This window comes from Cetorhinus maximus, chromosome 8 (assembly GCF_964194155.1).
Source record: "Cetorhinus maximus chromosome 8, sCetMax3.hap1.1, whole genome shotgun sequence".
Taxonomy (NCBI): Eukaryota; Metazoa; Chordata; class Chondrichthyes; order Lamniformes; family Cetorhinidae; genus Cetorhinus; species Cetorhinus maximus.
The window spans coordinates 5,131,790-5,146,622 of NC_135886.1; the positions used below are offsets into that span (position 1 = coordinate 5,131,790).

Below are 14,833 nucleotides of genomic sequence, written 5' to 3' on the forward strand. Positions count from 1 at the left end.
TTGTTTGTCACAGCAGAGACTTCTCTTCAGACAGCCAAGTCAGCACTGGGGAAATGAAGCACTTCTCCTCTTTCCAAACACGCTGGCGTCAAGCACTCCCAAATCAGCACAAGATACAGAGTAAGGCAATTTCACATCTGTCCCAATGGGTTGTCTGAACACTGCCCTTAAATAACACCTTTATGGTAATTACTCATCAACCTTTCTTATAACCTTTGAGTGCTACTCTACAGTTTCATTTCTACAATTCTCATTGCTCCACCAATTTTGGTTGTGGCTTCAGCTGCCAAGACCCAAGCTCTAAAATTCCCTCCCTAAACCTCTCCACCACTCTGCCTTTCTCTCCCCCTTTAAGATCCTCCTTCAAAGCTGCCTCTTTGACCAAGCTTTTGGCCACATGTTCTAATAGCTCCTTATACTGCTTTGTGTCAAACTTTGCCTGATAATGCTTCTGTGAACAGCTTTGGGACATTTTTCTACATTTAAGGCACTATATAAATGCAAGTTGTTGTTATTGTACTGTGCATACTGAAAACTGAAGTTAAACAAACGTTATACCTATTTTTTAAACAATGGGAGGAATCTGTTCCAGGTTGGATAGCCTAAAATCAATAACAAACCAATGGAAACTATTCCAAGGAGGTGGCTGGAGGCAATGTGGAGAAGTAATTGGAAAAGCAAATGTAATTTTGTGAGCCATTGCCAGAATATTGGAATGCCATGCTATAGAGGTCACTGTGAGGTCTTCTAATACACTCTTCCTCAGCTTTTCCCATCAGATCACCACCACGTTCAATGCATTGGCAGAAGTGCCTATGCTTGGACATTAGCACATCCTTAATCCTATGGGTGTGGACATGTTTGGGTTGAACACCTAGGTATGTTGCCGTGTAATAGTAGCACATACTTAATGGAGGAAGCAAAATCTTAAGGGTGGCACCATGCTACTTTGAGAGGGCATGACACAGTTGGGTGAAGATTTAAGATTAGTAGCATTACCATAACTGAATCCCCACCATCAATATCCTGGGTGTTACCATTGACCAGAAGCTTAACTGGACCAGCCACATACATACTGTGACTACATGACTAGGTCAGAAGTGGGAATTCTGCAGTGAGTAACTTACCTCCTGACTCCTCAAAGCCAGCCCACCATCTACAGGACACAAGTCAGGAAAGTGATGCCATACTCCCCAGTTGCTTGGATGAGTGCAGCTCCCACAATGCTCAAAAAGCTCAACACCATCCAGGACAAAGCAGCCCACTTGATCAACATCCCCATTCAGCAACTTACACATTCACTCCCTTCATTACCTTCCCTTGTGTACCATCTAAAGGGTTACCGCAGCAACTTACCAAGGCTCCTTCGACAGCACCTTCCAACCCCGCGATTTCTACCATCTAGAAGGTCATGGGCAGGAGGTGCATGGGAATACCACAACTGCAAGTTCCTCTGAAAGCCACACACCATCCTGACTTGGAAATATATCGCTGTTCCTTCACAATGTCTGGGCCAAACTCCTGGAACTCCTTTTCTAACAGCACTGTGGGTGTACCCGCAACACATGAACTCTAGCGGTTCAAGAAGGCAGCTCACCACCACCTTCTCAAGGGCAATAATGGATGGGTAATAAATACTCGCGTTGCCAGCGACACTCATAAGCCATGAATGAATAAATAAAATTGTTCAGTAGCCTTTTGTTCTCCTTTTGATTTAAGAATGCTGATATTTATAGATTTGATAGAAGTTTACAAAATTATGAGGGGTATAGACAGAGTAAATGCGAGTAGGCTCTTTCCACTTAGATTAGGAGAGATAAACATGAAAGGACATGGCTTTAGGGTGAAAGGGGAAAGGTTTAGGGGGAACATTAGGGGGAACTTCTTCACTCAGAGAGTGGTGAGAGTGTGGAACGAGCTGCCATCTGACTTGGTAAATGCGGGCTCACTCTTAAGCTTTAAGAATAAATTGGATAGATACATGGATGGGAGAGGTCTGGAGGGTTATGGACTGGAAGCAGGTCAATGGGATTAGCGGAATAATATTTCGGCACAGACTAGAAGGGCCGAATGGCCTGTTTTCTGTGCTGTAGTGTTCTATGGTTCTATGGTTCTATATTTCTCTGGCACCTTCTCCAATAGACATTGCATAATGGGAGCCAAATGACACCAATAGCTGGTCTCAGCAGAAAAGGAAGTGCATCGCATGGAATTTCTGGGGAAGCAAGCTGGTATTCCAGGCTCTCCTTGCCCAGCTGCTGCTGAGGTGTAGGGCTTTGGAGGGGGAGAGGGAGTTGGTAGAAGAATGGCCTCCTTCTATGCCAAGGTCCATTTCCCACCCCTAGAATTCCAACACCTTCACATGCACAGGATCATGTGAAATCTCCTCTCCCTAAAAAGTTCTTACTTTGCTAACGGATCAGATAAATCACAAGAAGCCAACAGTGCGTGTCACAACAGTCCCCCTTAGCAGAACATTTAACATTTTATTTAAGAATATAGAGACTGCTTATTAGGAAGAAATAAATGTTTGTCTTACGTGCAAGAACGTTCAGTTGTAAGGGAATCATACTGTCGTAACCGATGATATCTATTCCACACCAGTAAAGTCCCTCATCCTCCGTGGATAATTCAGTCATGGTCACAGAAAACACTCCGCTGGTCTGGTTATCCATAGGAATTATCCTTTCACCGCTGTTTGCATTGTGTTTTTGAGTTGTAGCAATCACAATGCACGATTTCCTCTCTGACCCCTTGCACAAGTACTTCTCATGATGTTTGTAATACGATACTTGATAATTACAATTCAGTGTGACAGGTTCTCCTAAAGTCCCGTTCACTTGTTTTAGCCCAGGTAATCCAGCTGCAAGAATAAAGGGCGATATATAATTGCTTAAGGCCGTGAGAGTACATGCTGGTAAAACAGAGTGACAAATATCGCAGAATCCAGGTATTTCATAGCACATAAGGTGGTCGTTCAGCCCATCACGCCCGTGCTGGCTATCTGAAAGAGCTGTTCACTTATTTCATTCCCATTGTTCCATAGACGTTTCAAATTTTCTCTGTCAAAGATGTGCAAGTTCTTTTTGCTTTACCAGTCAAACAAAGATCTTATAAAATGACAGTGATAGATGTTAATAGATTAATATTGTTTCAGATTGACTACTTTTCATCTGAACTTTGACGGAAGGTCATAAAGGTTAACTCTGTTTTTCTCTCTCTACAGATGCTGCCAGACCTGCTAAGTATTTCCAGCATTTTCAGTTTTTATTTCCGATTCCCAGCATTCGCCGTATTTTGCTTTCGAATTCACCCTGCTGGACATTTATAGGACTGTTTCTATATTCAGCTTCAGCTTTGAAGATTAAAGTGTCTTCTAGGGCTTCCGTCATTTCAGTTATAACCAAAAAAATTTACAAATATTTATTGCATATATAACAGATAATATCAGTGTGAGAGGAATGATGAGTCTTTTTGTTAAGGAAAAAAAGTGCAAATCACAAAGGGCAGAATTTAGCCCTTGATGGGCGTGTGGGCCCCACCGGCTCGGCGGCGGGCGGGCAGCCAATTGCCGCCGCCGAAACGGGCCCCGCCTCCATTTTGAGTGGGCGGGCCAATTAAGGCCCCACCCAGCGGGCCGTCCGACAGGAAGCGCTATGCGTTTCCTGTGCTGGGGGGGGGGGGGAAGGGATTCCCCAAGTGTCAGAGTGCACTCTTTCACGCATGTGGGCAAGAGAGCACATCTCCCTGAGACTAAGTGCTGCCTCAGGGAGAGCGCTGAAAGTCTTATAAACTTAAAAAGTAGAAAAATAAAAAAATTATTAGCATGTCCCCCTCATGTGACAATGTCACACGAGATGGGACATGTTAATAAATATCACATAAAGTTTATTAAAGTTTTTTAAAACAGACATGAAACCTCATCCCGCCAGTGGATGAGGTTTCATGTATTATCAGAAGCCCACTGGGGCTCCTGGCTTGCCCACCAGCCTTAAGGTTGGACAGGCAGGGTCTTTAATTATCTTAATTATCCTGTCAATGGCCTCAATTGGCAGAACAAATTGCCTGCCTCTTGTTGTGGAATGAAAGCCTGGCTGAAATTGTTCTCTTCTTGAACGTTTCTTTGAACTCCACTCTCTCCCTTGAGACCTGCAAAGATCCCAGCTCTGCCCGTCCATTTGAAGGATACATTTAATACGTTTCTACTCAGATCTCCCTCCCCCAGATCTATTCTGCCTTGACAGCGGGGCTGTTTTCCACTCTCTCTCTGATCTTGAGAATTTAATTAACCATGATTCTAATTTCCGCCATCCCCATTTTCATCTGATTCTTCCCTGATTGTTTTCTTCCCTCTATTGTCTGTCTCTCTGTCTGTCTCTCTCTGTTGATGGGCATTCTGCTGATGCCAGTAACTATCTGGAATATGTTACTTTCCAGCTCATTTTCTGTGAGAGCGCCATCTCTTTATCCAGTTTTTAACCATCTCTATCACATTTTGCTGTACTGGCTCCACCCTCTGCTCCAGACCAAAAACATCCTTCTTCCTTAGTTATGTGAAAGCATTTGGGAGGGTGCAGAAAAGATTCACAAGAATTGGTCCAGGGACGAGGAAGATAGATTGGAGAGGTTAGGACTGCTTTCCTTGGAGAAAAGGCTGAGAGGAGATTTGATTGAGGTATTCAAAATCACGAGAGGCCTGGGCAGAGTAGATAGTGAGAAACTGTTCCACTGGTGGAAGGATCAAGAACGAGAGGGCACAGATTTAAGGTAATTAGTGAAAGGAGCACTATGCGGACATGAGGAGAAGCTTTTTCATGTAGTGAATGCTTAAGATCCAGAATGTTCTGCCAGATAGTGTGGTGGTGGAGGCACCTTCAATCGAGGCATTCAAGAGGGAATTGATTATCATCTGAAAGGGAAGAATGTGCAGGATTAGGGGGAAAAAACATAGGAATGGCACTAGGTGCATTGCTCATTCAGAGAGCTAGTGTAGGCATGACAGGCTGAATGGTCTCCTTCTGCCCTGTAACCATTCTGTGATTCAGAGTTATGTCCATTACCTTTCCTGTGTCTCTGCTCTTACCCTGCTCCTCCTTGCAGCATTAACAATGTTCCTTGTTTACCTTTCAATTTTCAGCACTGAAGAAGAATCTACCCAAAGCATTATCCTGTATTTTCTTTGCATAGATATTGACTGTACATATATACCTGTATTCACTATTTTTCTTTCAGATTTTCAGCACTTTTTCTCTCCTCTTTTAATACTATTTAAATCCAATTCTTCTGCAATATCAATCAAATGTGCGGGTTGCTTATTTTTCCTGAATATATATTTTAAGTCTGAGAAATTTTTTTATTTTAATCCAGCAGGACTAAGAATGTTTTCCGTTGAAACAGATAACAGCCACAGTGAACAGTTCATATATTGGAATGCTTGTATTGCACTCATCAGGACAATTCGCAAGAAAATGTTAATGTCAGGGGAAACAACAGATTTATACTGTATGAGAAGAGGGTGCTGATTGGTTGGCAAGTGGGCACTGATTGGTAGAGGCATTGCCATGTAGAATGCACCAGTTGATGGTGACTGACAGTTAACTGCCACGCGTTGTTTGAAATTTAAACCAGGCAATATGACTCTGATTAATCAAGACATTGCCCTGGGGAATGAACCAGCAAATGGCGGTCATTTACTTTGTTTAGCTGAAACAGGCACAATGTGTGTACATGTTCTATCTGTCTGCAAAGAACAGGGCCCTGTGTATTAATATTTGTAGCTTCCAACACACGCAAATGTGCCACACTGCAAGCCTGACTGACAATCTTAAATTGGCTGTCAGCATAATCCTTAGCGCACTGAGGATTATTTAGCAAATGTTGTCCAATCGCGGAATCACATGTAATATTGGACACGGTATTTTGAGTTTTGCAAGCATGGGCTGGTTAGGTTCTGTTTGTACCTTGCCTGTTGTGAACAGCAGAAGGGGCATGCTGTCTGACATGATCTGCCAGTCTTTGGGATGCACGGCCTATATACCTAGCACCACACTGACACTGGCACATGACTCGTTTGTGTTTTAGGCAGTACGTCTTTTTGGATTGACGGCAGCATCAAATATCTCTTTTTTCATCAATACTCAAGTTCTGTACTACCAAACGGCTATGCTTATGTTGTACTTGAAGTCAAAAAACGCTGATTAATCACTCAGCTTACCTTCAAGAACATTCAATTTGACAGAAGTCATTTCATCCTTGCCCAGCATTGTTATCCCACACCAGTACCAGCCCGCATCTTCCAGTGATAATTGCTTCATTGTTACAGAAAACATTCCACTGGTTTGGTTGTCCACAATGACCAGGCTGTTGAGTCTGTCCTGCTGTGTTCTTAGAGTGCCCGCTATCACTGCGCATGAAAACCTCTGTTCTCCCTTACACCAGTACTTCTCGTAATTCCTTTTGCTCGGTACGCTGTAGCGACAGTTGATAGTGATGGACCCTCCTAGTTTTCCGTTCACCTCCCCTGGTCCGACTACTCCGTGTGAGCCTGTTAGAGCAGAAAGCAATGGGTTGTGTCATGTACCACGCATTGGAAGAAAGCCTTGATGGATGCAGGGAAAGCCATTCAGCCTTATGGATACTTCCACTGACCATGTATAATCTGACTTATTGTGAGCATCTGGGTCAATATGCTTGACAAATCCACACTCAAATCAGCATAATGGGAATTTCCTGAAGGGCCTTATTGAATTGCTAGTGCTACATGTTGAATTTGTAACTGGTCAATTTGTTTTGATGTCTATATGGAATTTTGTACCACTTTAGTGATCAGCACTAAAGCCTTATTATTATGGTTGTATCCTGTCAGAAGTCCCTCTCCCATCTGCATGAAAAATTGGAAGCAAACATATTTTAAGATTAAACACGTAATTTTCAGCCACTATTTAATTCAATAGCTATATTAATGTTGTTAACCTGAATAGTAAGCATAAGTGAACACTTGACGGTTCATTGGGACTGACTTTAGTTTCTCGGCCGGGCGTGAATAGAGTGGTTACAGGGTTAAAGTGACACTTGCATCCCATTCCCGTCCACATGTGGGCCTGCATCATTCTTCCAGAGGCTTGGAATCGATCGGTCCAGGTGTCTGCCAGGAACTTGACGTCAATAAGACCCTGATGCAATTTTATTGTCCCAATGAGTGGCACATATGTCACGTAACTCTGTCCATTGGCACTTGGTACTGAATAATCTATCCAGCAGTCCTTAAAGGGACATTGCCGTCCACTCAAAGTATTGAGAAGGGGGATTAAAAATGATTTTTATCGGGTGAGGTGGAGAATTAAAGCTCTTTCCGGCCCCTCAAATATTGCCCCCAGGCCTTCTTGCCTGACTTTTTTTTGTAGTCCTCCTACCCCCTCACCCCCACCTCCACCTTAAACCACCCCCACCAGCCTGTGCTCTGCAGTCGAGTTGCCAGACCTCCTGACATTCCGATCGACATACGAACATACAAGAAAGGGGCAGGAGTAGGGCATTTCAGCCCCTCGAACCTGCTCCACCATTTAATAAGATTATAACTTATCTGATAGTAACCTTAAATCTGCATCCCACCTACTCCCGATAACCCATCACCCTCTTGCTTAACAAGGATCTATCCACCTCTGCCTTAAAAACATTTGATGAACTGCTCCAAAAGTGTGAGTAGTCACTGAAAATGGATCAGACCTTGGACCAATGCCCCCGGGTAGGTGGCAAGATCGCTCTACCTACCTTCACCAACCTCCCTCCCCACCTACTGCCCGAGGGAATCGGTCACTTAAAAATCTACGTCATTGCACAGGTGAAACCTAAACTTGAATTGACAGAGTAAATTTGACATATTTTACATTTCGTTCCTTCATTTAAAAATGATAATTTGCTGAGTATGGTTGATGTTGGAGTTTGGGGGTGGGGTCACGAAATTGACCGAGTAGTGTGGGGCAAAAAGACTAAGCACTCAGTGAAAGGAGAGTACACCAGAAACAGGGGAGGGGCGGGAAACCCAGAAAATGCTCGAAATGCTCAGCCAGCCCTTCAGCATCTGTGGACAAAAATGCATAAATTAGTATTTTGGGTGCGGAACCTTCATCAAAGCTGAAAAAGAGGTGGATGGGCATTTTAATACAGTCCCAGAAACAGTAAATAAAAAACACAAGCAAAGCCAGAGGAATGGAAGCAGAATAAAGTGACAGATCCATCTCATTCAAGTCATGGATAGAAGCATTCAGGCATTAATGAAGCCAAGGGAATAAGGAAGGAAGTGGGAAGCCTGGGGGGAATGTGTGACCCAGATGAGGACCATGTGGGAGGAGGTGATGGGGCAGGTGTTCTCTCTCCTGTGTTTTCATGGGAAGCCGTCAGTGGACGAACAGCTGGAAGTAAGAGTCCCACTTTCTTTACACATCCTTTGTTTCTTTAATGCTTTGGCATTTCTACCCTCTTTATTTGACAATTAATTTGCTACATCACATCACTCATGATTCCCTAAGTTTGTTTTATACAATTTCTGCCCTCCTTTCTATGACTGCAGTGATATGTTTGATTAGCTTGGTGAAACACCTCAGAACTTGGTGGGAAAATAGCAAGGAGTTTAATGTGCATGCTAATATTAGTGTGAGATCATTGATTACTCATTATTGAGCTGATTGTTCAAGATGTCAGACCCCTTTACCTTCTCAAAGTAGCGCATGGGAGATTACTAGAAAATTAAGCAGCATCTCATGGCAGAGAAGTGAACCGGATTAAAGGTTGGTTAGCAGGGAAAAGCAGAGTAAGAGTTAAACACATTTTTTTCATTGGCTGGAGACAGGCAATAGTGTCCTTCAGATTTCTGTTCTTTGACCTTCTTCTCTTCACTGTATATTAATGATTTGGATGTCGATTAACTTGGTTGGCAAGATGGCTAGAGTGTGATGCAGAGTAACGCCAACAGTGTGGGTTCAATCCCCAGTTCATGGAGGCCTGTCTCCTTGCCTTGCCACATACTTGTGCAGTGATGCCCCACATCTATAGAGAACTAATTGCCTCACCCTTATTGAGACAAATGCCTATGGTCTTTTATGGACTATGGCTAATTAACGGATGTCGAATGGTGTTAAAATTTGCTGATGACACCAAAACATAAAGTATAGTTAATTCATTAACAGATCAAAAGAAGCTGCAAGGGGATATTGATAAAATGGACAATAAAAGCAGAACATGCTGGGAAAGCTCAGAAGATCTGGCAGTATCTGTGGAGAGAGAAACAGAGTTAATGTTTCAAGTTCAAATGACTCTTCTTCAGAGCTGGTGGACATATATGTACATGGCCATCAAGTCATGGGGTAGGAGTTGAACCTGGTGCTTCTGGCTCAGAGTCAGGGAGTCTACACACTTCACCACAATTTATTCTACTAATTGTACCCTGAAGGCTCAGTGCTGTGGAAGAGCAGAGGGATTTGGTTCACAGGACATTAAAACTAGCATCTTAGGTCACTAAGGCTGTCAAAAAAGCCCATGGATCTCTAGGATTTGTCACAAGAGGTTGAGAATATATAAAACCTTAAAACCTCAGTTAGAGCATGGTGCAGTTTTGGGCTCCACAATATATGATGGGCATGAATTTTTAGTGAGGGTGCTATGCCCATAGGAGGTCTTGTGGCATAGTGGGTAGTGTCCCTGACTCTCAGCCAGGAGCTCTATTTTTAAGTCCTACTTCAGGACTTGATGGCCAAACAGGTTGCGTATTCAACCTATAAATCCTTCCAACTCAAACTTGCTGAGTGAATCCCCACCACAATGTCAATTCACTTGAATGTGAAAAGCAAAATGCTGGGGATGCTGGAAATCTAAAACACAAAAAGCTCAGCGGAACCAGCCACATCTGTGGAGAGAGGAAACAGAGTTAACATTTCAGGTCTGTAATGGGCTGCATGTTAACTCTATCTTTCTCTACACAGATGCTGCCAGATGTGCTGAATTTTTCCAGCATTTTCTGTTTTTGTTTCACTTGAATGTTGCCCGGCATGAAGGAAATACAAAGAAAGACATGAAAAACAGGGGCGTTTTTAACAGAACAGCATAGATTATGGGGTGATATGATGTTAGCGTTTAAAATTCTGAAAAAATGGGACAAGGCATCAGAGGAAGGCTGTTTCCAGCAGTTGAGGGATCAATAATGAGCATTCATTGATTGCATGTACAGATTGAACAGAGGGCAGGAGAAACTCCTTCATACAGGCAGTTGTGCGGCTGTGGAATTCGCTTCCACGGTCAATGGCTCAGACAAAACAGTCAATATTTAAACAGTCAGTCAGATAGATGAAGAAATGGTGTCGAAAGGGGAATGGGGACATGGAGGGCAAATGGGGCTAGAACTCTTTGTTCACATTGAGGGCAAATACTGACAGAGATGGTTGGGCCAGATTGCCTTTTGTAACTTCTATGTATTTCTATTTCTTGTGGGTTGGTCTTTGAGAATATCTGTTTGCACTCCAGTTCCATCAGGAAATTGACCCTCCTACATTTTAGCCTTAACACCCAGATTCATGTTAACATATTATTTGCATGTCAATCCATAAAACATTCATAAATGATCTAAAGTAATTATATATCAAATAAGAAAAACAATAAAACCCAGGGCTTAGTGGTCTGGCAAAGTGCAGTAAGTTCTGTAAGTAAAAGGTCTTCTAACTTGTTCATATGAATGGTGAACTCTTCTCACCGATCCCACAAAGCTAGTGATAGTGTATTACAATATTTTATAAATGATTTTATAATTTTATACATGGCTTGCCTGAAGAGTGTTTGTTGTTGTGTTGCAAAGCCAGGACTGAATTCCAGGCTGACCATTTCCCGACCATGAATCAGGACTTTAAACAGGTCGTCAATGTCATTGATTTTCAGCAAGTTCCATTTGATTGCAAGAATAACAAACTGCCTGGATCTGACCCCCTTCAAAGAGTCGGTTGGCATGACTATTCTTTTTGGTAAGCCACAGATTTGTCTAATTTTGGTTTGTGTCACAGAAAATTAGATTGTAAGTAGAGTGGGAACAACACACATTTAAACATTTCTGTGGAGCAATGGTTTACGCTCAGGGCAAACGTATTATCTACGGGACACTGGCTCTGGCTCGCTTAAGGGATTGGGCCATAATGACCTTAACCCTCAAAACAAACATATCTCTAGATACACTTTAACCAGCATTTTTGGAAAAATAAAATTAGGTTTACTTACAGCTGGTTTCTCAATCACAGCTATTGCTACGTTCTTTCTGAGCCAAAGTTTCTGAGATCTAATGTGATAGTGGCTAAGCTATTCCCCCAACCTCCCCCTTTCCTCCCTCCCTACCAGATGTTCAGTGTGCTGTGTGTAAAGTCTTTCTCAGCCATGAAGCTATTTTGCTAAACTAAAGTATTTTACGCATCACAGGCGGATGTTTGGTTTGCAAAATGTGTTTCTCTTCTTCTTTGTCCCTTATGAAGACCATCCATAGCATAAATACAAGATATATAATAAGGAATATAGCATAAGTGAGTGTAGCTTTCTAACTGACGAGTGTTGCAAGTGAATTCTAAAGGCTTTAATCAAGAATGTGTTAAGTTGCATATTCCACAGTGTTCTGTTGATAGAAATCATGCGGATTTCAGACACTAATCGGAAAGCAGGATACAGTAGATTTTGGAAATCTGAATTAAAAGCAGAAAATGCTGGAAATACTCAGCAGGTCAGGCAGCATCTTTGAAGAGAAACAGAGTTAACTTTTTAGATCGAAGGCCTTTCATCGGAAAATAGATGCTAAAACAATATAATGTAAATGGAACATTAACTCTTCACAGATGCTGCCTGGCCTGCTGTGTGTTTCCAGCATTTTCTGTCGTCAGGGTTTACTCAACACATTTTTAAGCTTTGTTCTAGTTTACTATTAAAGAGGATGTTAGAATATGACCCATTGTGCCATGTGCGGCGTTTCATCTTGAAAATTTGTTTATGAACAGGGAGTGCATGAATATATAAAAATACAAACAATATCTGACATGAAGAGATCCTCTAGTCCAGCTAGCCTGTCTGACACAGTTGGGATAGCTTGCATATTACAATATATACACCCTCTCCCGCCCAAGACTAGTCTCCTAGAAGAGGTGAAAAACAGTAAAACCCAAGCCAACGTGGGCAGAAACATCCAAGTCCCCGAGGTATTCAAAATTAGTCCAGGAGACCACACTGGCTTGCCCTCATCTTGTCCTATGAGGTGATTTCCATCTCAGCCAGGAGATGGCCCAGCTTTCACTTCATGAAATTCAGAGAATCACATCCACCCCATGTGAACTCTTCAACTCATTGGCCCTCTCCATTTTAGAATTGGAATTCATGCATAAGTTAGTTGTCAGAAGAGTGGCTACAACACTTCATGACCGTATGCTTCCTGACTTCGTGACACCCTGGATCTAGACATTGGCACAAGAGTTGAATGCCAGAATGGCATTCAGCTCTTGTGCCAATGTCTAGATCCAGGGTGTCAGGGGGAGCATTTGACCAAATATAATTTGGATGCTCCTGGCAAAACTGAGGTCAATGAGGGGCAAAAGAATATTCCTCCTGCGGCCAGAGCCATATCTGAGACAGGAGAATGGTTGTGATAATCAGAGGCTAATTATCAAAGATCTTGCTACTATATTGCCGCCCTCATTTCTCAGGGCAACATCCTTGGCCCAACCATTCTGAGCCACTTCATTAATGATCTTGTCTCTAGCGTAAGGTCAGAAGTGAATCCATTTCCTGATGATTGTACAGGAATCATTCTTTTGACTGTACGGAAAGCTGCACCTAGACAACACCCTGCTTTGGGTTGATGAACAGCAGGCAACATTTGCACTACATAAGGAGCAGCTCCAACAGGAAAAGGCCCAATCATCTCTCCCTGATATCAGCAAAACAAAGTCCTCAATATTAACACTGTGGAAAGGAAGTATCCGGGTTAAAGGAGTCCACTTGATTAGTGCTCCTATCACTGAGTTCAATATCCATATCTTCCAAAACCAACACGTATTCTATTTAAAACTTTCTCTGTAACAACTCATCTTGGTGCCATAACTTCTATCAGCAAAATAAAGGAAACGCCAAGTCACATGCCATCCTGACTTGGACATATAACCATCATTCCCTCATCATCACTGACTTAATATCCTGGAATTTCCTACATAAATACCCCTATGGGTGCCCCATCAGCAGGATGACAAGATGGAAGGAAAGGTTCTCAGGAACTACATGGGTGGGCAATGAATCCAAAATTTGTGATGTTGCCAACATCCCAAATCAAATAATTTTACAAAATATATTGTCGAATTCATCTCTGGAGAGAAGCCCTACTTTTTAATTGCAGCCTCCTGTGGTAATGCATCTATAGGTTATGGTGGGAATCAGACAGTAGTCACTTCTGTTCCTGTGTTAGCAAAGCATGCAATAAATTCCCAATCACATTGCATTTGTTAATTGCTTAATGTACCTGTATTCATCAATAACCTGTTGACAGTTCCTTAGTTCAGTCTAATTAATCTACTGAATTAATACATTCACCAGGGCTGAAAATATGCTGATCCACTCCTCCACTGCAATAATAGCCTCTCAGTTATTCATTTGATCCTGTTGGGATTCCCAGGATCAGGAAATCCACACAGAGTGGATGGCTGACATGCCCCTGGATCAGTCCAGCTTTGCTACTCCACTGCCGAATACGCCTGCCCTGCATGGGAAAGATCTACTCATGCTAAGAAGATGGATGCCGTTCTGCCGACTTATCACAGGTTGTTTAAAACCAACAAACACCAACAGCCTATATATCCTGGCGGGTATCGCTCCCCCTGATATAAGAAGAACAGTAACCAGCAGGAAAGAGCGACTCCATCAAACATCAGATGAAAGGCACCCTCTACATGGTCATACACCTACACCCAGCCGCCTAAAGTCAAGGAAGAGCTTCATGAACAGTGTTGTTCCATTACAATCAACCCCATCTGAAGCCCGCATCGCCTCGTGGAAAGACCAGCTCGCCAGTCTCGAACAACCCCCAGCGATGGAAATTCTACCGGATGAAAGCCTTCCCCCAGGAGCTAATTGCAACTGGACAAGCTGGAAGTGCCTTAACAGACTTAGGACTGGTGTAGGTCATTCAAAGGTGTCCCTAAGCAAATGGGGATATACAACCTGCCCGACAACTTGTGAATGTGGAACTGAGCCACAGACTATGCAACATCTCCTGCAATGCCTATCACTAGAGGAACCCTGCACTGTTGCAGATCTTGCCGAATTCAACAACAAGGCGTAAAAATGTGTCCAGTTCTGGCTGGGCCGTGTATAGACTGTCCGTGGACACGATAAGAAGAAGTCCAGCTGAAGCATCCATTGGAAAGAGGGCTGGAAATTGTGCCATTGTTGGGCTGGATTATGGAAGGTCCAATGGAACGAAGAAGTAAAGACTCAGGCCCCTTTCCCAGAAAGGTCACTTTCCCTTGCAGCTGATTGCTTGACCAAGCTGATTGTGCCCTTGCCCACACCCCTCCCCCACCCCACACGACCCCAGAAAGAACCCTGCTCCAACCAATACATTGGGAGTACCAAAGGTAAGAAGGTGAGCAGGTGTATTCAACCAGGCCAGTCACATCTCCGTCTGTGATGCCCAATTTTGAAGGGGCGGGCACAGGAGCTGCCCAATCCCTATCCTCTGCCGACAAACCTCAACATGGGGCAAAAAGCAGAGCAACAAAGCCCTACCCCAAATTTCACATTGGCCTGCTCCCAGTAGCGTTCAAATACC

The 14,833-nt window shown here is 43.1% G+C and overlaps 1 protein-coding gene across 1 annotated transcript in view; it reads right to left on the reverse strand.

The window, feature by feature from the left end:
- Positions 1–14,833, reverse strand: part of LOC144684058 (polymeric immunoglobulin receptor-like) — a 78,231-nt gene that overhangs the window by 62,549 nt on the left and 849 nt on the right. Inside the window, exons 2-3 of the mRNA XM_078547772.1 lie at positions 6,215–6,544; positions 2,540–2,863 (exon numbers count right to left, since the gene is read on the reverse strand). Coding sequence (XP_078403898.1) covers positions 2,540–2,863; positions 6,215–6,544 — 654 coding nt within the window. The remainder of the gene's footprint in view (positions 1–2,539; positions 2,864–6,214; positions 6,545–14,833) is intronic.